Source organism: Cervus elaphus, chromosome 7, assembly GCF_910594005.1.
Source record: "Cervus elaphus chromosome 7, mCerEla1.1, whole genome shotgun sequence".
Taxonomy (NCBI): domain Eukaryota; kingdom Metazoa; phylum Chordata; class Mammalia; order Artiodactyla; family Cervidae; genus Cervus; species Cervus elaphus.
Window position 1 is genome coordinate 5301710 of NC_057821.1, and position 21326 is coordinate 5323035.

General features: G+C 40.7%; 1 protein-coding gene across 17 annotated transcripts in view; it reads left to right on the forward strand.

Annotated features, from left to right (window-relative positions):
- DST (dystonin) overlaps positions 1 to 21326 on the forward strand; it is a 522273-nt gene that overhangs the window by 466874 nt on the left and 34073 nt on the right. For all 17 annotated transcript variants that reach the window (XM_043907023.1, XM_043907022.1, XM_043907025.1 and 14 more), the window contains 13 exons: positions 3689 to 3892; positions 5091 to 5322; positions 6159 to 6385; positions 7864 to 7986; positions 8112 to 8213; positions 10211 to 10312; positions 12897 to 13070; positions 13363 to 13518; positions 16476 to 16673; positions 17006 to 17134; positions 19734 to 19904; positions 20722 to 20877; positions 21068 to 21274. In XM_043907023.1, coding sequence (XP_043762958.1) covers positions 3689 to 3892; positions 5091 to 5322; positions 6159 to 6385; positions 7864 to 7986; positions 8112 to 8213; positions 10211 to 10312; positions 12897 to 13070; positions 13363 to 13518; positions 16476 to 16673; positions 17006 to 17134; positions 19734 to 19904; positions 20722 to 20877; positions 21068 to 21274 — 2181 coding nt within the window. The remainder of the gene's footprint in view (positions 1 to 3688; positions 3893 to 5090; positions 5323 to 6158; positions 6386 to 7863; positions 7987 to 8111; positions 8214 to 10210; positions 10313 to 12896; positions 13071 to 13362; positions 13519 to 16475; positions 16674 to 17005; positions 17135 to 19733; positions 19905 to 20721; positions 20878 to 21067; positions 21275 to 21326) is intronic.

A 21326-nucleotide genomic window follows, 5' to 3' on the forward strand; every position in this document is an offset into this window, starting at 1 on the left:
CCCATAAGTTTACATGAGCAAATTAGGGAGTATTTTTCTATCTACAAATAAATCTTATTTTAGACTTATAAAAAGGCATCATGAAGCCCTCGTTTCTGCAGTCACAGAAATGTTGATTAGGTTAAAATTTTGCAAGGGTTTGAGTGAGAAGATTCAAGACTGTTGGAAGAAAGTCTAGAATTCTTGTTATTTATGATCTTGTGAACCTTAGTTGCTCTCCCAGATCTGTATAAGATGTACTCCAAAACTACTACTATTCCAAGTCACTGAGTGCACGTGTATAAAATTTAACTTGGTATATTACATCATCGTTTGAAGTAACATGCTTATTAGTCTTATTGTTTACTCTTTAAATGTATTGGCATTGGAAAGGATCTTTTAAGTATTTGCTTAGAAGAGCTTTAGAGGACACTTTAGTGCAAAATGGAAACTTTATGGAATTCTATCTAAATTGTTCAGTGGGAGAAAGACTTACAAACTATGTATAATTAATTTTAGTAGAAAGGTTATTTTTGGCAGAAATCCTCATGCCTAGCCACTGAATGATTTTTAAGATAAAATATTTCAAAAAAAAATATTTCATGCTTCTCTTCTACTCTGAGGTGATATTTGAGTGGCTGTTTTTCAGCATAACATCAAATAGTCGAAAAGAATCCTTACTGAATGGAAAATTTTAAAACTGAGTTAATTTTCCTTTTTGGCATAATCTTTCAGTTCTCAAAACAAATATAAGATTTGTATGGAGAAAGAGGATTTCAAACTTTGTAGCCAAATCTTCAAATTGTTCAAACTAAATTGTTCAGAATATTTGTAGTATTCTTCTGCAACTTCATAGCATCCACTTCACTGTCCTGGGGAACATATTTTTGTTCATTCTAGCCAGGAGTGAGAAATGGCCCCCAGAGCCATGTTATAAATAAGTGGTAGTTACCTTGAAGTCACATCAAGTATCTCCAGCATGAGTGGGCTCTGAGGATGGTTGCCAAGAATCATTTTGTTAAATATAAAGCAAAAGACCTCTCCTGTCAAGCCTTTTCTCCATGCACACACCTACCCAGCAGGCGTCCTCTGGCTGTTCTCTTGTCCGTCATGGAGTAGTCTTAAGAAGGCTCATCTGACAACTTCTCAGCAAAGGTGTTCGGTCTTGATGCTACACAGGTGGGGCTTCCCTGATAGCTCAGTTGGTAAAGAATCCACCTGCAATGCAGGATAACCCAGTTAAATTCTTGGGTTGGAAAGATCCACTGGAGAAGGGATAGGCTACCCATTCCAGTATTCTTGGGCTTCCCTTGGGCTCAGCTGGTAAAGAATCTGCCTGCAATGCGGGAGACCTGGGTTCAATTCCTGGGTTGGGAAGACCCCCTGGAGAAGGGAAAGGTTACCCACTCCAGTGTTCTGGCCTGGAATATTCCATGGACTGTATAGTCCATGGGGTCAGTTGCACAGATTCGGACATGACTGAGCGGCTTGCACTGCACAGGTGACAGCCACTTAGAGTCCAGGCCACTCAAGAGCTCTCAGCAGAGGTTCCTCACTTTAGTGAGAGTCCCTTAATACTCATAGTAAGAGCTGCTTTTTCAAACATTTCCACTGGGATGTTGAAGCCAGAACGTGGGTGACATGGTTCTTCTCCATGAGATTCTATAGTAGCCGACCTTACCATTATCACCTCCATTCTGTAAAACAGGATGAAGTTATCAAATTATGTAGAACAAAATGAGGAAATCACTGCATGGACTGCCCAGGGGCTGTGCATAGCATGTTAGATTGATTAGACCTTCCTTCCTTTTTTCATTTTTAAAGTTGAATTTTTTCTTATTTTGCTCTTTTCCAAAAGAATTTTGAGACCACCTTCAGAAAAAACTTCAAAAATAGAGATATTGCACTGGAATTCATTCATGATGTGCTGAACCGTTTTCTCAACCACTTCATAAAGAATTTGCATGACTAACTTTAGTAGCCACTTTTTAAAAAATTATTGAAGGATAGTTGCTTTACAATATTGTGTTGGTTTCTGCCAATCATCAGTGTGAATCAGCCATAGGTATACACATGTCTGCTCCCTCTGAAACCTCCCTTCCGCCTCCCACTCCATCCTGTTCCTCGAGGTTGTCACAGAGCCCCAAGTTGAGTTCTCTGAGTCACAGGGCAAATTCCCACTGGCTGTGGTTTACATGTGATCATGTATACGTCTCCACGCCGCTCTCTCTGTTCATCCCGCTCTCTTCCTGCAAACCCCCTGCACCTGCAGGTCTGTTCTCCAGGTCTGCCTCTTCACTGCTGACCTGCAGATAGGCTCGTCAGCACCATCTTTCTAGAGTCCATGTGTATGCCTTAATATGCGACATTCTTTCTGACTTACTTCACTCTGTATGATAGACTCTGGGTTCATCCACCTCATTAGCACTGACTCAAATGCACTCCTTAGTGGCCACTTTGAAAATAAAAGTCCATGTGTGTGACTGTCCTGGTGATGCTGCTCAGTGAATGATGGAAATTAAAATATTTGCAGAGAAAGACCGTTTTCCTCTAGACTGTCTTTCCTGAGTATAATTTCTCTCAGAGAAGCTTTTACCAGGGGCTGGATAGCAGTGTGAAGACAAACCTTCTGGCGAGGACGGGAAGCTGCTGGTTGGGGAACCTCATGAATAACGGGGTGAAACAGGGCACCTCAGTGCCGTAGGAGGCCGGCCCTGGAGAAGCCTGTGGGCAGTCACAGGAGGCCCAGACTCTGGAGAGGGTCATGATCCCCAGTGGATGCATCTCCCCAGAAGGAATGGGGCTCCACCTGGATTCCACTCCCCTCATTAGTATCACTATCATCATATTTCTTGATTAGATGATGTTATGCAGAATACTCATATGTCACGTGTTTTCTCTTAAGTACACCTTACAGTTAATACTCAGTATACAGCTGTGTGTTTGATAGATGGGTTGATTACCCTTGCAGCCACGAACGTTTAAAAATAAATGCCAATAGATTTGTTTATATACGTGAATATCATACAGATCACATATGTACAAAGAATAGACTCACAGATATATAATGTAATATATATGGACACTTTTTTGTTGGTTTACATACAATATAATGATAATGCCTTGTGCATTATATTGCGTATAATATATATATGCCATATATCCATTCTATTCTATATAATTTAATGACAGTGCCTCACTTACCTGTCATATTTTCTCTCGGCATCATGTCCACCATCTACTGACCTTCTTTTCCCTTCTTCTTCTCCGTCCCTCTCCCTTCCATCCTAACTTCTAAATAATTTTCATATGTATCACAAATGTGCAGAAAGGAATACTGAGAATTACAGCTTGGTCTCTGTAGGTTGGGACATAGTGAGTTCATAATCGTTTTATGTAATATAACCCTCGGCTAATACTCTTGTTAGAATGTACTGGTCTTAGTAGAGAAGTCGTAATGAATTGGGAGTAGGGGCTTCACTCATCCAGAAGTTGCGCATGTGCCCTGAGAGGGACCTGACACGACCAGACTGTTGTTTAATCTCTGTGTCAGGGGCATCTCTTCCTGGCAGAGGGCTGCGCGTGCAGAGCCTTGTGATGGAGGGTGTGTGTTTGGAGTTCCGTGCCAGCTGGACGCACCGAGGATGTCAACAGCTGTGTGGCGGAGGTGCGCCTCTGAGATACTGAAGTGCTCTTTGCTTTGTTGTAGCAACTGCGAGAGCTGATAGCCGAACACAAGCCTCATATAGATAAGATGAACAAAACTGGGCCGCAGTTATTGGAACTGAGCCCGAGGGAAGGCTTTTCCATCCAAGAGAAGTACGTGGCTGCAGACACCCTCTACAGTCAAATTAAAGAAGATGTCAGAAAGCGAGCTGTGGCCCTGGATGAAGCCATTTCTCAGTCAACTCAGGTGAGGCTTTGCACCCGAATGCGATGGGCTCTCCCACAGCGGCGCTTGGGAGGATGGTCTCCAGGTCTCCTAATTCAACTCCAGCTGAAGTTGTTTCATTGCATTGACTCTGGAGTATTGATGTTTTAGTCTCAGAGGTGATATCTGCCTGCATCCAGTCCTTACCTTTCTCTGCCTGCTTGTATATAAGTAAGGCATAATTTTCAGTGACTTAAGAAATATGCAGTTGTCCAGACATCTAAATAAGTGTCCATCTAGAGTGGAATTCTGTGTTTGCCATTGGAAGAGCTAAAAGAAAGTGTGATTATCATTATTAATAAATCATTCCCAAGACAGCAGTAAGATGACTATAACATGACTATAAAAAATGATAGGCTGAGGAAGAAGAAAGAAAAGTTGAAAAAAAATTTTTTTGAAAATATTTTTTTCAAGAAGTTTATTTGCAGTTATCTGCAAATTTTCCATTTTGAAGGCCTGGTGTTTATTTTTAGATACACTGGCATGAGAGTGGTCCATTTCCTGTAATCCTGACTGACAGTTCATTTAATGTTGAGGATCGTGTGAAATCTATTAATATAAATGAACAAGTGTTTATAACTTGGCTTCATTGTCTGCGGTACCTTTGCAAGTGGAAATTTAAAGTTCTTTCATGGATCTGATTATGGGTTTGACCATGAATTAAATACAAGCTTCCATCACATCTTTTTTTGTTGTTTTTTTTTTTTAACATTTTTTAGTTCAGGACACTTGTAACTTAAGAAATCTCTTTCATCTCATCAAACCTGCCCATGAATTTCACGGTAATAATGTAACTTTTTGAGGATGCCAAAATAATCAGTAAAGTGAATGAAACTATCAGGGTTGATAGACACCCAGATTATTGAACCCAGTTTTTAAAATTGTTATTTTGATTGTGGTGATATGAAGCAGTCGTCAGATGCTGCCGTCAGGTGGTCCGATTGTGTATTAACAGACACCATTTCTAAATGAGTTTATTTCCAAGCAGCAGTCCTGTGCCCACAGCAGTGTGAGGTGTGCATAAGCTGTGATTGTAGGCGTAGCCTCCCACGCCAGCTGCGTGTGTTCACAGTGGGGCCAAGGTGTGGTGCCCGGCCGTGACCTTAAGCAGGAGTTGTGTCGCTTGAATCCCACCCGTGGTGTCTTTCCCCTGTGAGCGGCTGCTGTGCTTGACCCGCAGTTCCACGACAAGATCGACCAGATCCTGGAGAGCCTGGAGCGCGTGGTGGAGCGGCTGCGGCAGCCGCCGTCCATCTCGGCGGAGGTGGAGAAGATCAGGGAGCAGGTCAGCGAGAACAAGAACGTGGCGGTGGACATGGAGAAGCTGCAGCCTCTGTACGAGACCCTCAGACAGCGGGGAGAGGAGATGATCGCGCGGTCCCAGGGCACGGACAAAGACATATCTGCCAAAGGTGAGCCCTTTGGGTGAGGGATCCTCTGAATGTTACTCTTAGGATGATTCTGGGTGTCCCCTGACATTCCAGCTGCATATCAACACACTGGAGTTTAGGAAAAAAGTATCACAGGTGGGGCTTGTTTGGGGTGGAAGGGCTGTGCACACCGGTCTCTGGTTACTGTCTTCCTGTGTTTGTGAAATCAGGCCAGTAAATACAGCGTGCCTCATGATACAAAAACCATGTGGTGTCCGGGCCCTTTAAATCAGGTGATTAAAGCATCATGCTGGTAAGACCAAACCTGGGGATAGTTTGTCCTCATTCCTGACTGCATTAACTACTGTAACGGGTACCTGACCCCACAGTCACAGCAACGACCACCAGGATCCTTACCAGCCACCTTAAAGGTCTGGCCTGGGCTTGAAAGGAAGGGCTTGTGCACAGGTCAGTGGAAATTCATGGTGAGGGATTGCTAGAAGGGAAATGAAAACGCATGTTCACATTCCAGGGACTGCGCGGACATCTCTATTCTTAAATTGGAGAGCATAAAGAATAGACTAAACCTTTTTTGGAAGTAAGGCCAGCCTTGGTGAACTCAGCTCTCTTCTGAGCTCAGGGGCCTCTGAGCATTGTCCTGTGTCAGCAAAACTTGGTTCATAAGGAACAGGACACCCTCATGAGCTGCATTTGTCTGGAAAGGCCACTGGGCCCGGGGATACCCACTAGATGGACTACACCCACATTTGGCCCAGGTTTAGGTCCTTGGCAGACAGAATTGTGATTCCTGTGTGAGTTAGGACGTGGTGCTTTTGTTGATAAAAAGGTGTGTCTTCTCGATACCGTTCTGTTTGTAGCTGTTCAGGATAAGCTCGACCAGATGGTGTTTATCTGGGAGAACATCCACGTGCTGGTGGAGGAGCGGGAGGCCAAGCTGCTGGATGTGATGGAGCTGGCAGAGAAGTTCTGGTGTGACCACCTGTCCCTGGTGGTCACCACGAAAGACACACAGGACTTTATCCGCGACCTGGAGGACCCTGGCATCGACCCCTCCGTGGTGAAGCAGCAACAGGAGGCAGCCGAGGTGAGCCGCGTCTCCCTTGAAGTTAAGAGAACAAGGCGTAGTGGCCTGGATGCTGGGTTCCTTTAGTGTAAATATTTGGAATTGTGCTGTTAAGACTGGTACTTGACTCTGGAAGTGGAATGCATAGGAGTGCATTAGGGGACAGAGCCCCCCGCAGGTTTCCCTTCGAGACTGTGCATTCAGAAAGTGTCTCTCTGTCCCCACTGCTTCTGCCTCACTGCTGGGCCTTGTTATGTCCTTTTTGTCTAAGAAAGAATCCAAGCGGCAACCCGCCTGCAGTCTCTCCCGCCTCCAGCCTCTAAGCTTGCTGCCCGTCGTCCTCTAGACCTGCTCTTGCCATCCTGCTGGTTCGGAGCCCTCGGAGGCATCCATTACCCAGTATCCAGGTTACCTGGAACATGGGATCGGCCCTTTCCACCCCAGTCTAGCCCAGGCCTGTGTTCCAAAGCCACTTTTTTCTCCCAAAGCCACTTTCCCCAGCCCCTTCTCCAAAGCAGCTATGCTCTTTCTAGCATCTGCATTTCGCACATTTTGTCTCCTTGCCCTGGGATGTCTCTCCCGACATGGTTCTGGTGAATCTCACTCAGACTTCGAGGCTCAGGTGGATCGTCACCCTGCACCCTCTCGTATTCTCAGCTGAGTCGGTGCGTCCCCTAGCACTCGCATCGCACGCAGGGCCACAGAGAGTGACTTGCTGTTGGCGGCACCGCCGTCCTTCCTCACGGGCTTGGAGCCCTTGTCTCTGTGTCCCAGGCGCCTGGTTTGGGGCTTGTTCATCCGTGGTCAATAAGTGCATCTTGAGTGAGTAAATGTAGTTAACCAAGAAAATGAAAGCAAAGGTAGATTACTGCATATCTTTATTTTTTTAAACAATTACTTGTTTTATTTTTTAATTAATTTATTTTAGTTGGAGGATAATTACTTGATGATATTGTGATGGTTTTTGCCATACATCAACATGAATTGGCATTTCTGTCATAGGTTTGCTTTTTTTTTTTTTTTAGCTTTACATGTCCTAGGGTAAAACCAAAAATCCAGAGTTAGATTATTCTATACCTGCTAACTCAGAAAATGCATTAATTTGTGTGAAGTCTTTAAACTTATATGATACTTATGTCTGTTTTAAATGTGTATTGCCAAACTCATTGGTTTAAAAGACAAAACGTATTTCCATGCTTTTCAATATTGTTGATACTCTTTTAAAAAACTTATTCTGGTATCTTTTACATGGAAATTGCTTCCTAAATGTCGTCTTTATAATAAACACTTGACATTTGTTCCCTCAAAGGACACTTGTTGTTGGTTTTTCTCTTCTCTTGTTGAAAAAATTTAGTGCAGAAACTTAGAAAACAGGTGGAAGAAAATAAAAATTGATTCTCATCCCGTCTCCTAGAGATAACTACCATCAATGTCCGTGTGCATCTTTTCAGTTTCACTGTGGTTTGGCTTAAAACTAAGGCTGCCATTTCTTATTCTAGGTCATAAGGGAGGAGATAGACGGATTGCAGGAAGAGCTGGACATGGTTATTAACCTCGGTTCGGAGCTCATTGCTGCGTGTGGGGAGCCCGACAAGCCCATTGTCAAAAAAAGTATAGACGAGGTACAGCCCCATGTTTCCTATCTTATCAGATGGTTTTTAAAAGGATTTTGCTAACTAAAGCGTGTTTGACAGTAGTTGAAAACTTACTACGTGACACTGACAGAGTTCTAATATTTCCATTGTAGCTGAATTCAGCATGGGATTCTCTCAATAAAGCTTGGAAAGATCGGGTGGACAGGCTTGAGGAGGCGATGCAGACTGCTGTTCAGTACCAGGATGGACTGCAGGTAAGGCTTGCAGCATCTGCCGGAGGGGAGGAGTCAGATGAAGCGCTGCTCACAAATTCACGCATTGTATTGCCCCGTAGCTGCAGGTGTGATGCAGTCAACTCACCTGCTTCAATTCATGCTATGTCTTTTCAAAGAGATTTCTGACACTGGAGATACATACAGATTTATAGACACCCCTTTACACGCATTCAGTGAAATTTACTTTGAAAAAAAATATTTTAACTTTTTAAGGTGAAAGTCACAGTATTTTTCATAAATGTCTCAACACCAGACAGTGAAGTGGAGCTGAGTCTGAGTTCTGTCCTGGAGTTGAGTGGAGTAAGATGAAAGGGGTAAACACTATCTAAAAATATCACCAAGTGTATGTAGCTCAAGTCAGACATAAAGAAATTTGATTTGAAGCCAGTGTTCCTGGTGAACTAAAATAGATTTCTATTTTATTAGGTCATAATCAGTCATGTAAAAAGTGTTTTCTTCTTTTCTGTGTATATAATCCCTTTTAACGGTTGTTTTTCACATCCCTCACAGGTTCTCCTTCAGTTCACTCACCAGTTTTTTAGTTTATTCTTTAATATTAAAAATTCTTCTGTCACTTGGGGCCAACTCAGGGATATTTCTCTCCTGCTTTCCTTAACCTTGTTCCATTTCCTGACAGGCTGGTGGGAGTTGAAGCCTTCATTCAACCATATGGAAAAGGCCTCTCTAAGTATTTCCATAACACCAAGAGAATATTATTTGTAAAGCTCAGATGAGGACATCTTTTCCCTTTGACCAGGCCACTTCATTTCTAAATTTGTAAAAATAAATAGCACAAGCCCGGCTTTATGCCTGCAGAGAAGTGTTTTCAACCTTGTAAATATATTAAAAAATTCACTACAAGTGACACCTTATTATAATTCTCCTGCTTTTTTTTTCTTTTTAAACCAGTGTGATCATTTACTGGTTGGGTGTCAGCAGCTAGTAACCTGTCAGGCTCCAGCTCTGTCTGCGAGGCCAGCGGGTGATTCTCACATCTGTTTGGCAGGTCCCTGGGACTGTGTCCTCTCTCTGGGCTGGAGATGGTGCTGCCATCAGTAGCCCCAGGGGGTCAGGTCCCAGCTGGACACTGAGGCTTCCTCTCATCACTATTGCTAGAAAAGCAAGGCCCTTCAGAGGTGCCGCTGGTCCTAGGTCAGTAGCATCACCTCGGGGATGAAGGGCAGTGATGGACTGAGTTGTAGCTCAGTGTCCAAAGCTGAAGACACTCACTCCAGAGGTTTAAAGGCTTGACTGTCAAGGAAAACACATTTTATTTCCCAGGTTGTTGCTTAAGTTCTCAGGGCTTATTCCACTTTTTTCCTCCTGATTGTATGACCTGGCAACTTCATTAAGTGGCAAAATAATTTTGTGTATTCAGTACCTAAAGAAAGTAGAGCCTTTTTAGAATGTTTATATTGCATGAAAAGAATAAGAAAAATAGGAGAGTTTGCAGGTTTTTTTGCAGTTAAGAATACTGGTCTTAATAATTATATGTGTAGGATTTTAATGCTAATCTAAATAATACGTAAGAGTTTACTTGAGACAAATTGTTTGAAGTGCCTAGCAGTCAACTTCTTGGTTATTTGAATCAACAGATGGGTTTGAGTCTTTTTCTTTCACTATATTTATGCAGTCTGCCTTTTAGGCAGACATAAAAGAAGACAGATAATTTTATTCTAGGTGGTAAGTTTATAAAACCTTTTTTTCAAATAGACTTTTCTTGAAAGTTCTGAATATTCTAAGATTCTATTCGAGATAGAATTCCTTCTTCAAATTTGAATATAAAATTGAAGGTTTCATCTATTTCATATCTGGAATGACTGTTCCAGTATATTGACACTTACATTTTTTATAAAATAGGCTCCTTGCTTAATATCTTTATAGATTTATGATCATACTTTTCTCTCACACTTGAGGTGGTTATAGTAGTTTCAAATATATACTGTTATAATAATGTGACCTTGTGTGTTTTTCAGGCATTATTTGACTGGGTAGATATTGCAGGTGGCAAATTGGCTTCCATGTCTCCAATTGGAACAGATCTTGAAACCGTCAAGCAGCAGATTGAGGAGCTAAAGGTATGGTAAGGGCTGAGAAGTCCACCAGGCACGTTGCGTTCTTAACTTCTTGATTCATGGGATGCTTTGTGCAGATTTTTCTATGTTACATAATTGAAGTGCTTCATTTTGATTACGTAACTGGTTATAATAAGGTGCATGTAAGTGCTCACTCAATAAAGGATATGAAATACTAGTAGTATTTCTTACCAAATCAATACCGGTTTAGTATAGAAAAATTGGAAAATGCAGATAAGCAAACTAAAATGTTCTGTACCGAGTGACAAGCACTCTTACATTTGATTTATAGCCTTACAGATGTCCTCATGTTGAGCGTAGGATGAGGTACGCATATGTGTGTGTGTATGTTTTACATATTACCTATGTATACACTGTTGGGCTTCCCTGGTGGCTCAGACTATAAAGAATCCGCCTGCAATGCTGGAGACCTGGGTTTGATCCCTGGGTCGGGACGATCCACTGGAGAAAGGAATGGCTACCCACTCCAGTATTCTTGCCTGGAAGTTCCCATGGACAGAAGAGCCTGGCAGACTACAGTCCATGGGGTCAGAAGGAGTCACACACGACTGAGCAGCTAACATTTCACACACACTATACTGTGAAGATTTTTAGAGCTGAATTATTCTGTAGCATGCTGTTGTCACTGATACTTACACAGGCTTTCCCGATGGCTCAGTGGGTAAAGAATTCGCCTGAGTGCAGTAGACACAGGTTCGATCCCTGGAGAAGGAAAATCCCCTGGAGAAGGAAATGGCAACCAACACCAATATTCTTGCCTGGAGAATTCCATGGACAGGGCCTGACGGGTGGGCTACAGTCTATGGGGTCACAAAGAGTTTGACACAACTGAGTGAGCGTGCGCACACACACACACAGCAACACTTCTGTTTTCTTCCTTGTTCAGAATAATTCAGTTAGTCTAATAGGCCGAAGGACGATCCGGTGGGTGGATGGGATCACAGTGTTTCCCCAAATGTTTGTTCTGTAGATGTTTGTTGTTTCCCATCTGCTTTCCTCTGTAATTATTCCTTTGTGGCTCTTGATCTCCAGCTGTGAAAATGGCTGGACCGTTTCCTCCGAATTCCTCTGCTGATGCTCCTTTATCAAAGTGGGGGCAGCATTTCCTCCTGAGGTTTAAGTCTCCCTCTACAGAGGCATCTGTACCCCTTTCCATCAGTGCTACTACATTTTTGCATAAAGTTACTATCTGGCTTTAGAAGTGTAGCATTTTCCTCTCTGAGTGTGATATAGAATATTTTGGGTAGAAAAAAAAAAACTGTTTCTTTTTGAGAATTTTACTCTTGCCATCATTATTAGATTGTGATTTTTTTTTCCACTCTGTCTGCTCCTGTAGTAAACAGATGATATCGTTTATATACAATTACAGATGTGGAGGGTTTGTGCATTTTACATGTATCTCAGTGGTTTGCATATAGCAGACTAGGCGGGGTGGTTGCCTTGAAATCAGGTATCTGAAATTGCATCCCCTTTAATGCACTTACCAGCCAAATGGTGTTATCTAACTGCTCTCACTTCTGTGTCCACAGCTTAGTTGAGGATAAAGTTATTTTCTTTATAAGTTTATTGAGAACACCTTGAGTCTAGCAAATGTTCACTATTCTTTTGCTTTTAATTATTATTTTAATTTGCTTGAAAAAAATGAAGCGACTGCTTAGCTCATTAATCATTTACTATTTAATTATTTACTATTAGAGATTAAAATCAATACTTTATGAAAGGATGGTTTCCTATTACAAGTAACCCCTGCCTAACTTGTATTAGTTGGCAAAGCTAGGATGATTACATACATGTCATTAAGCACCAAGAGAGAGGAATGTTATTCTGAGTCCGCACTGGTTGAGCCATAGGATAAATAAATATTAATAAACACAGCATGGCAGGGAATTCCCTGGCAGTCCAGTGCTTGGGACTCCGCACTCGCTCGGCCAGGGCCTGGGGTTGATCCCTGGTTGGGAAACTTAAGATCCCACAAGCTACGTAGCTTGGCCAAAAAGAAAAAGAAACAAAACAAAACAAAACAGCATAGCTACAGAAAACATACAATGTTCAGTGAGTGCAAGACACATGTATACTTTGAGCAGGAAATTAAGTTTGTTAGAGAGTTTTTTCCTGGATTTCATATATGTCAATATATATTTTGTTTTATTCTTTCCTATAGCCTCAAAACATTTATTAAATATGTATAATCAGACACTGGAAGAAGTTCATCGTTGAAATTTGTTCACTCTTTATTGTGGAGACAGAAGCGAAATAGCAAAACTGTAAAAACATCGTTCCATCAGAAAATGTTGAATAATAAAAAAAGTTTTCTTTTTTAAGTTAATTTTTATTTTATATTGGAATACAGTTGATTTACAATGTTGTATTAGTTTCAGGTGTGAGAAAATTTCCTTTTCTCTATGCCTTTTTTTGAATCAGTAAACCCTGTTTTAGATTTTTACTCCTCTTCAGCCCACCCCAATATGAAGTATGAATTAGAATAAAGATCTAACCCATAGAGTTTTTGTTTAAAGTTAGTGATGCGTGACGAATTTTCCTCATATGTCTCTTTTTTAAAAAACAGCAATTTAAGTCAGAGGCGTATCAACAGCAGATAGAAATGGAGAGGCTGAACCATCAGGCGGAGCTTCTGCTGAAGAAAGTGACTGAGGACAGTGACAAGCACTCCGTCCAGGACCCGCTGATGGAGCTGAAGCTGATATGGGACAGTCTGGAGGAGAGAATCATCAACAGGCAGGTCAGTGCAGATTTCAGGGTCACATGGTAACGTAGGATACGGTGTTCCTGGACATAAACTTGGAAAACCCCTACATTCACTTGTTTCCTTAGAACTTTTCATGCTTCTCATGCCATTAAAAAACGTCTTTTTCAAACTTAAAATATAGGAGGGTGTGTGTGATTGGCTTCATTGCTCTGCCAGTAGGCCTGTGCGGCATGAAGCAATCACTTGTTCACTCGTGTTTGATGAACGTGGGCCGTCTGTCCTGCTGGGCGTGTGGGCTGATCCTCTTCCGCCCCTCTGTCTGCAGCACAAGCTGGAGGGCGCCCTCCTAGCCCTGGGGCAGTTCCAACACGCGCTGGACGAGCTGCTGGCCTGGCTCACGCACACCGAGGGCTTGCTCGGCGAGCAGAAGCCTGTTGGAGCAGACCCCAAGGCCATCGAAATCGAGCTCGCCAAGCATCACGTAAGTGGCTGTTACTGCACTGTCTGTTTCTTCTCTCTGCGTTTCTAGGGTCACCAGATGTTTCTGGTCTGTTTCCTTTTTAGGCATTTTATGGTTTTGACCTAAGTTTCTATTTGACATCTGCAATATAAGCACATTCCTTAAAAGATGATACTGAAAATGTTTTTCTCATTGGTCAAGGTAGTTATTCTCTAAAACAGCAAGAATGGGGAATTTCTGGCTGAATTTTAGGAGGGCTGCGTGACCAACACTGGAGGGCTTAAATTTCTGATTATACCTGTCCTTGGATGACATAGTTTCACAAGTGGTTGAGAACAGCCTGACAAGTCACAGTTTCCTTGCAGGCTACTGTGTGTCCCCTCCGGTCACCCTTCCCTTCCCGCGTCTCCATTGCTGCTGTTAGGCTTGTTGCCTATTTCTGTCTGTCCATATCTCCCTAATCATGTTGGGGTTTATCCTGCTGTTTCTTTCTCTTTTCACTGGCTTTTTGTGTCTCTTAGTCTTTTCTTTCCGAGTTAGCCTTTTAAAAGTGCTTGTTATGTTGAGAAGAGTTTTTTACATGTCCTGTGCTTGATTGAAAGCTTATAAATGGAAAATGTTTACCTTGAGATATATGCAAAAGAGTGTCATGTTTTTATCATCTTTGTGACACTGGTTGATAATTCTTAGTAGAAAATTCTGTCCGTCTTAGTCAAGTCATGAGGTTTAGTGAATAAAAGTTACGCCCTGTAGAGTTGATATAGACATTCAGCAGGCTCTCATAGAACTTTTAACATTCACATTATGTGGTATCTTATTCTAATCTTAATAAGTTTTCCTTGATTATCATATTGAAACATTTGATTATTTTACATATTAACACCATTTTAAAATAATAGGTTTCTAGCACTTTAAGGTCATGATATACAGTTTTTTTTATTATTCTTACTTAATTCCTCTTCCTTCATGTGTTTCCCCACAGTAATTGTTCCCCAGTTTAAATTTTTCTTCTGTCTTTACCCCGTTCTGTCTATGTTTACAATCATCACCCAGCTATGTCTGATTAAGCAGTTAGAACTAACTTTGCATTACCAATATTTGTCCTCATTTAATCTCTATATTATACCTTTGCAATCAGAGTGACTCTGCATGTAAACAGAATGTTTCTTCTCATAGTGTGAGTTTATAGCATTTACATTGTCACAAACTTAGCCATTGTAGTAAAACTCACATACATCAATGACAGGAACGTTGTAGAAGATGGTAGAGGTGGGAACATGAGGCACCCTGGTCCAGTTCTTTTGCAGGGATGAGTTAGGAACCCTTAGTTTGCTTTAGTTAAGGATGTTTTCTCCTTGCATTTTTAAAAATGTTCTTAATTTTACTGATGTGTCATTGATTTACAATGTGGTATATAATTTCTGCTATATAGCAGAGTGACTCAGTTATAAATACATATATTTATTCCTTTCATATCTTTTCCATTAGTTTATCACAGAATATTGAATATAGTTCCCTGTGCTATACAGTAGCACCTTGCTGTTTATCCATCCTCCATACACTAGTTTGCATCTGCTAATCCCAGACTCCCAATCCTTCCTTCTCCCTTCTTCTTCCGTTTCTAAAGGTCACAGTTCAAGGATTCAGAATTGCCAGCACAGTTTTTGGAGAAAGGAAGGGAATGTTCTCATCTCTGTCTTGCCTTATGTTCTGGTTCCTAGGCGGTGGCTTATATAGCGGGACTCTGAACATTTATAAGAATGACTTATATAATTATTGTTTGCTTTTATTGTGAAAATATTGAGCTCTTACCTTTTGAAAGTGGTTCCTACTGTTAACATGTCAGCATACCTGCTTCTTATTAACATCACTCCTTTCTCAGCTGACTTTATAGCTTTTGAAAAACCCTCCGTCACCAGATGCCCCAGAACCTGAGTGAATGGAGTCAGAGGAACAGTGATCACAGGTGGTTCATGCCCTTGGCTGAAATCCTCCTGGCCTGGGGTTCCCCGTGTGGGACGTCCCACCCAGGATAACACACATCTGAGTGTAGAGAAGGATTATCACAGACTTTTACTAACAATAGAGGAAGATTTCTTCTGGTTTCCAAAAACATAGCACAGTCTTTGTGAAAGGAAACTATTCCTGAGCTGTTATTTGTTCTTCAAAATTCTTTTCAGAATTCTTTTAAAATTCTTTTAGCCTTGCAGTTGTTTCTGCACTTACCACTCTTGTCCATGTTAATGCATTTAAGTGTTATTAGTCTGCCCTTATATTCCCACCGGATAATAGAATAGAAAGGTATTATGCACTGGGGTCTGTCATAGGCATTTTATGTGTGTATTTTCTAGTAAGAGAACAGCTAAATGGAATGCTGGGCTCATGCATCCCCAGTAGTTGGTGAAATCTCTTTCCCATTAATAGTAGAGCCTCCTGGGGTTCCTGTCAACTTAAGAGTTAATTCTGGCACCCTTAAAACCCGAGATGATAAAAGAATATTCTATGATCATCATTTGTTTACTTTTTAAGAGTACTAATTGTAAGACATGGGAATGTATTCATTTTATATTCAAACATATATCAATATATTAATATATGTTTGAAAGTGTTTGCCCAAGACATGAAAATTAAGTTCAATTAAAATGAGCTTGAATCAAATGAATATTTTTAGAGTCTTTTAACTATAATCTCTAGATAATATCATCAATTGCAAAGCTATTCTAATGGGAAGCACTAGCAGTGTTCTCAACATAATTATTTCAGGGGATGTTGGTAGATTGAAGAAATACTCATCAAAGCTGCAAAGCTAAGGGGAAAGAAGTCCACCGTTTTAAAAAGTTCACAGTATTAAAATTCTGTGTATATGATGTTTTAATTTCAAAAGGTTTCCTAATCAGGAAATAAAACAATTGCACTAGAAGCGATAATAGCTGATTACAAACTAGCAAACATAGTAAGTGTTATTGGAATATTTTCAGGTGCTCCAAAATGATGTATTAGCCCATCAATCTACTGTGGAAGCTGTGAATAAAGCAGGAAATGATCTAATTGAATCAAGTGCAGGAGAAGAAGCGAGCAGCCTTCAGAACAAGCTGGAGGTTTTGAATCAACGCTGGCGAAACGTTTTGGAAAAAACAGAACAAAGGAAGCAGCAGCTGGATGCTGCCTTGCGCCAGGTGAATAAGGGAATAAACCCTGAAACTTTCCGTGATCTTCAGGATCAAGATGGCACGGCATTCTTTGATTGGTTTTCAGACCCCTGTTTAGTTTTTTATACCTTGGGAAGAGGAGTAAAAATAAGTGGGGTTAAGGAGCAGAGCTGATGAGAACGCAGCTTTGTAGCTCTGAGCCTGGTGGTCTGAGCTCCTGACAAAGAAGGGTAGGTGGTCCAGAGGCCCCTGCCGTTGCTCAGAATGCATGGCGCGGCTTAGCAGGCTGCTTAAGCTTTGGTTTTGGCTCCAAAGTGACCATATTTGGCACCTGTCCTTGTACCTCTCTCTCACTCCAGGCCAAAGGGTTCCACGGTGAAATTGAGGATCTGCAGCAGTGGTTGACCGACACGGAGCGGCATCTGTTAGCATCCAAGCCTCTGGGAGGTTTACCAGAAACAGCCAGGGAGCAGCTCAATGCCCACTTGGTAACTATATTGCTTTCTCCAGCTCTGGCCTCAGATTAAGAAGTTGACCATTTTGTATAGGCCCTGGTGGCAAATAAACCGTAGGTGAAGGTTTAAAGGCGATTCAGTTTTGTAGCAGAAATGTAAGTGGTGGACACACTGTTGATTAAATGTTGATTAAATTTTTAAAATCACAATCTCTGTTTTAAAGTGGTGTGTCAATATGTGAAAAAGAGGTTTTAGAAGTCTAGACCTGTTTTTTAGAAGCAAATCTTCCCCCATAAAATGATAATCTTTTATGGATAGTAATAGGGTAAATTTTAAACTGTGGTGCCTTCAGTGAAAAGAGAAATCCCAAAAGGAGTCAGAATGAACTGAAAAAGTATTGCTGTGAGCATGAGATTCTCACCGCGTTTCACAGAAGGCTAGAAGATGTGTTCTTGTCCTGTGAAGACAGAGTGACTTATTTGCTCCTTTTAACCTTGGTGGGGCTATGCCTTCAACCTCACACCCACCAGGTTAGGACAAGAGGACGCTTGATTTTCACTGTCTGTCCCCGAGCAGTTCCTCCTACATAGGGGCGGTTCCCACTCAGACTCTGTAGCCCTGTCCACTCTTAATGATAAGGAGGAAAAATAATGAAACTCGAGATTCTGACTTTCTATCATGGCAATATGGAAAATTTAGACTATGTTTGATCTATTGACATTGCCTATTCATTTCCCATCATAATTCTACTCTAAAAGTTGTAAGAGAAAGCAGTGTGTTGCAGGTGTTGAAAACGAACCCTCTAATTTTTATATTTATGAACTTGCATCAGAAATCTTTTTTAATAGTCTAACACTTACAGTTAGCATCTTAAGAAATAAAAGCAGAAGTACTTAAGGGTTTGGTAAAAGGAATGGTCCATTGTATGTGAAAGTCTGTCCTCTTTAGTAATTCTCATGCTACTGTAAAATCCTACTAACAAAGCTGCACTTATTGGGGATAATTTGGCGTTTGATGATTTGGAGAGGAAGTGCCATCCTGTAGGTGTTGTGAAGTGATACAGAAGTAACTTTTATTACACAGTAGCTGCGAGCAGTTAAAATGAATCCTATTAGTCCAGTAGAGAATTTTCCAGAGTCTATTTCCTTGTTTTAGAAAATAATTATGTATGTGGCTTTATCGTTAATATGTTGGGTTTTTGGTGCCACAGGGGACTCATTTGTTCACTGAAAAAGTAATTGACTAAGTAACTTGGGAGTACTTGTCTTTTCCATAAATCTGGCCGTCTTCCAGTTATCTCCTTACTTTCCAAAAAGTACCTGCATAGCTGTTACAGTCCATCAAGTATAAGTTTAATGAACCCTTGAGCAAACATGCTTGAGATGATTGTCTAATAACAGCTGGTTTTTAAATGTTAATTTAGAAGAATGTAAAGAAGAAGTTGGAAAGCAAAGGACTTATCTTTAGAATATTTTATTTTAGAAAAATATCACATATCATCATGTCTGGTTTAGGTAGGATGTTTAAGATGAATTTGCTGATATAATTTGCTAGATTATAGAATTCCATGATTTAAGGAATTCTAAAGAGTTACTGATTTTCATAATACTGTTTTAGTCATGTTCTTTTGAATTGGTTCTCTTATACAGGAAGGAAAATAGAAAACTTGTGCTATTACTATTTCCTGAGATTTAGCTATATTTAGAAGCTTTCCTTTGATTAGGTATTGTAAATATGTTTGGACGAGGATTTTTGTAAATATGTTTAGAGAGGAACTTTATAAGGTTTTAAGAAATTACAAAGTTTTGAGGCAATAAATTCTAGAATTAGTAGTGATTGTTGCACATCCTTATGAATATACTAAAACACTAAATTCTAGACTTTAAAAAGGTTATTTTTATGGACTGTATCTCAATTTTTAAAATTGTAAAACTGAAAATGTAAGATAGTATATAGTTTTTCAGTGAGAGCTATGGTTTGACTTACATTAAATTAAATCAATATAACTGGTCTTATTTTTTACATGAATGTAACTAGTTTCATTGATCTTCAATTTTGAATCTATTTAAGGAATAGTTTTTTATATTCCCTGTAGAAGATACACAGCATTCTAGTTGAAAACTTAAAATGTTATACGAGAGAAGAATATTCATAGGGCCACCAGTCTGGCTTCTGTGATTTCAAAGTCTGAGTCATCGACTTATGTCTTACTATACTGGGTCTTTCCTTCTATCCACTATAAGTCTTCTGAGCATAGAATTATGTTATACAAAAAAAAATCATAGTTGTTGTCTTATGTCCCAGGGAGAGACTTAGAGAACCCATTTTGCAGAGAGGAAATTGAGGCTCTCGGAGATGACGTTATTCACCCAGTGTCACAGAGCTGATTGGTCACTGTGCACTGAAACCTTTCACAGTAGCGTTTAAAATATCGACATATGTGAGATGGATTGATAACAATAGTACCATTTCTAGGATTTCTTGGTTCAATTGTAGGTTTAGGTGTTCTTTCAATATAGTGGAAAGTTCGAGTGTCAGGGTTATTTGTGTGCTGGATGGATTGATAATGTGGAAAAAGAACTCAGATTTTGTTCTCTTAAGTGATGTAATTTGGGGAAATATCTCCGTTTAGGAAATCTGTGCTGCCTTTGATGTTAAAGAAGAAACATATAAGACTCTGATGCAGAAAGGCCAGCAGATGCTTGCAAGATGCCCCAAATCAGCAGAGACAAATATTGACCAAGACATAAATAACTTGAAAGAAAAGTGGGAATCGGTGGAAACAAAGCTCAATGAAAGGAAAGTATGTGCCTTGATGAATACTGTAGAATGAATGTCTCAGTTTCATTGCATGAGTCTGACCTTATCTCTGAGTCAAATGTCAGTGGAACTTTTAATGACTTATGTTTAAATTTTCTTTGTATGCATTTAGACATTAGTGGGTTCTGAAAATAGTATTCTGTCTTAACATAGGAGAGCAGAGTTGAAGGAGCCTATTCAGACGCAGATAGAGAAAGGTATATCATAGATCAAGCGTTACTAGATACAGTTTAAGTCTGTGAACCACTCAAATTCTGGGTGGTTAAGTAATTTTAATCACACGTATTAAGCAAAAGGCAGGCTGTATGTAGGCTTGGGGCGGGGGGAGGGAGACCAAGAAAATGAAATGAATTGCATATATAAAAATAAGCACTTACGCAACAAAAATCTTTGAGAGGGAATTAAAAATATTATTGTTTAATCATATAAAAATGATGGGCTTGAAATACTAGATTATGTGCCTTCACCAACAGAGCCTAATGTATATGTATTTCATAGTATTTTGGCCCCCAAAATGAATTGTATGCATGTCAAGTTTTCTTTTTCTACATTCTGTTTTGTAATTATGTTCTGTTGCTAATTGTTCCCAAGGCATAATTTTAGTGTATATCGATTCTTTTTTACCTGCAATGCGATGCTTCTCACTCTACTCGAAGGGACTCGGTTAGCTAGTATTCAAAAACTGTCTGGGAGAGATGCAGAAATATAGCGTGGATGGAAAGGAGATCTGTCAGAGAGTGGCTATACTGCAGGGGAAGCTCTTTGAATCCCACAGAATGCTCACTAGTCTGTCTTTGCAGGTTAAACTGGAAGAAGCTCTCACTGTGGCCGTGGAATTCCACAACTCCCTCCAGGACTTCATCAACTGGCTCACCCAGGCGGAGCAGACCCTCAACGTGGCCTCCCGGCCCAGCCTGATCTTGGACACCGTCTTGTTTCAGATCGATGAACACAAGGTAAGCTGCAGTCCTGACGCACAGCACTCACCTCTCGAATGTTTTTAGGCATCAGGCTGTTTTAATGGGAGAAACATACATTTGATGGTCTCAGTAGTGTCTTTTGTCCTTTGAGACCAGCTCATCATCCCAGAAGCATTTCAAGATAGATCCATTTTTCCTTACCATGTTTCTTTTTTTTTTTGGAAAGGTCTTTGCCAATGAAGTCAATTCTCACCGAGAGCAGATCATAGAGCTGGACAAAACTGGAACCCACCTGAAGTATTTCAGCCAGAAGCAAGATGTCGTTCTCATTAAGAATCTGCTTATCAGTGTACAGAGTCGCTGGGAGAAAGTGGTCCAGCGCTTAGTGGAGAGAGGAAGATCTTTGGATGAAGCAAGGAAGAGGGCCAAGCAGGTAAACCTCTGCAAAGATCCTCTGACTCGGCAGTGACTCAGTTAGGTTATTA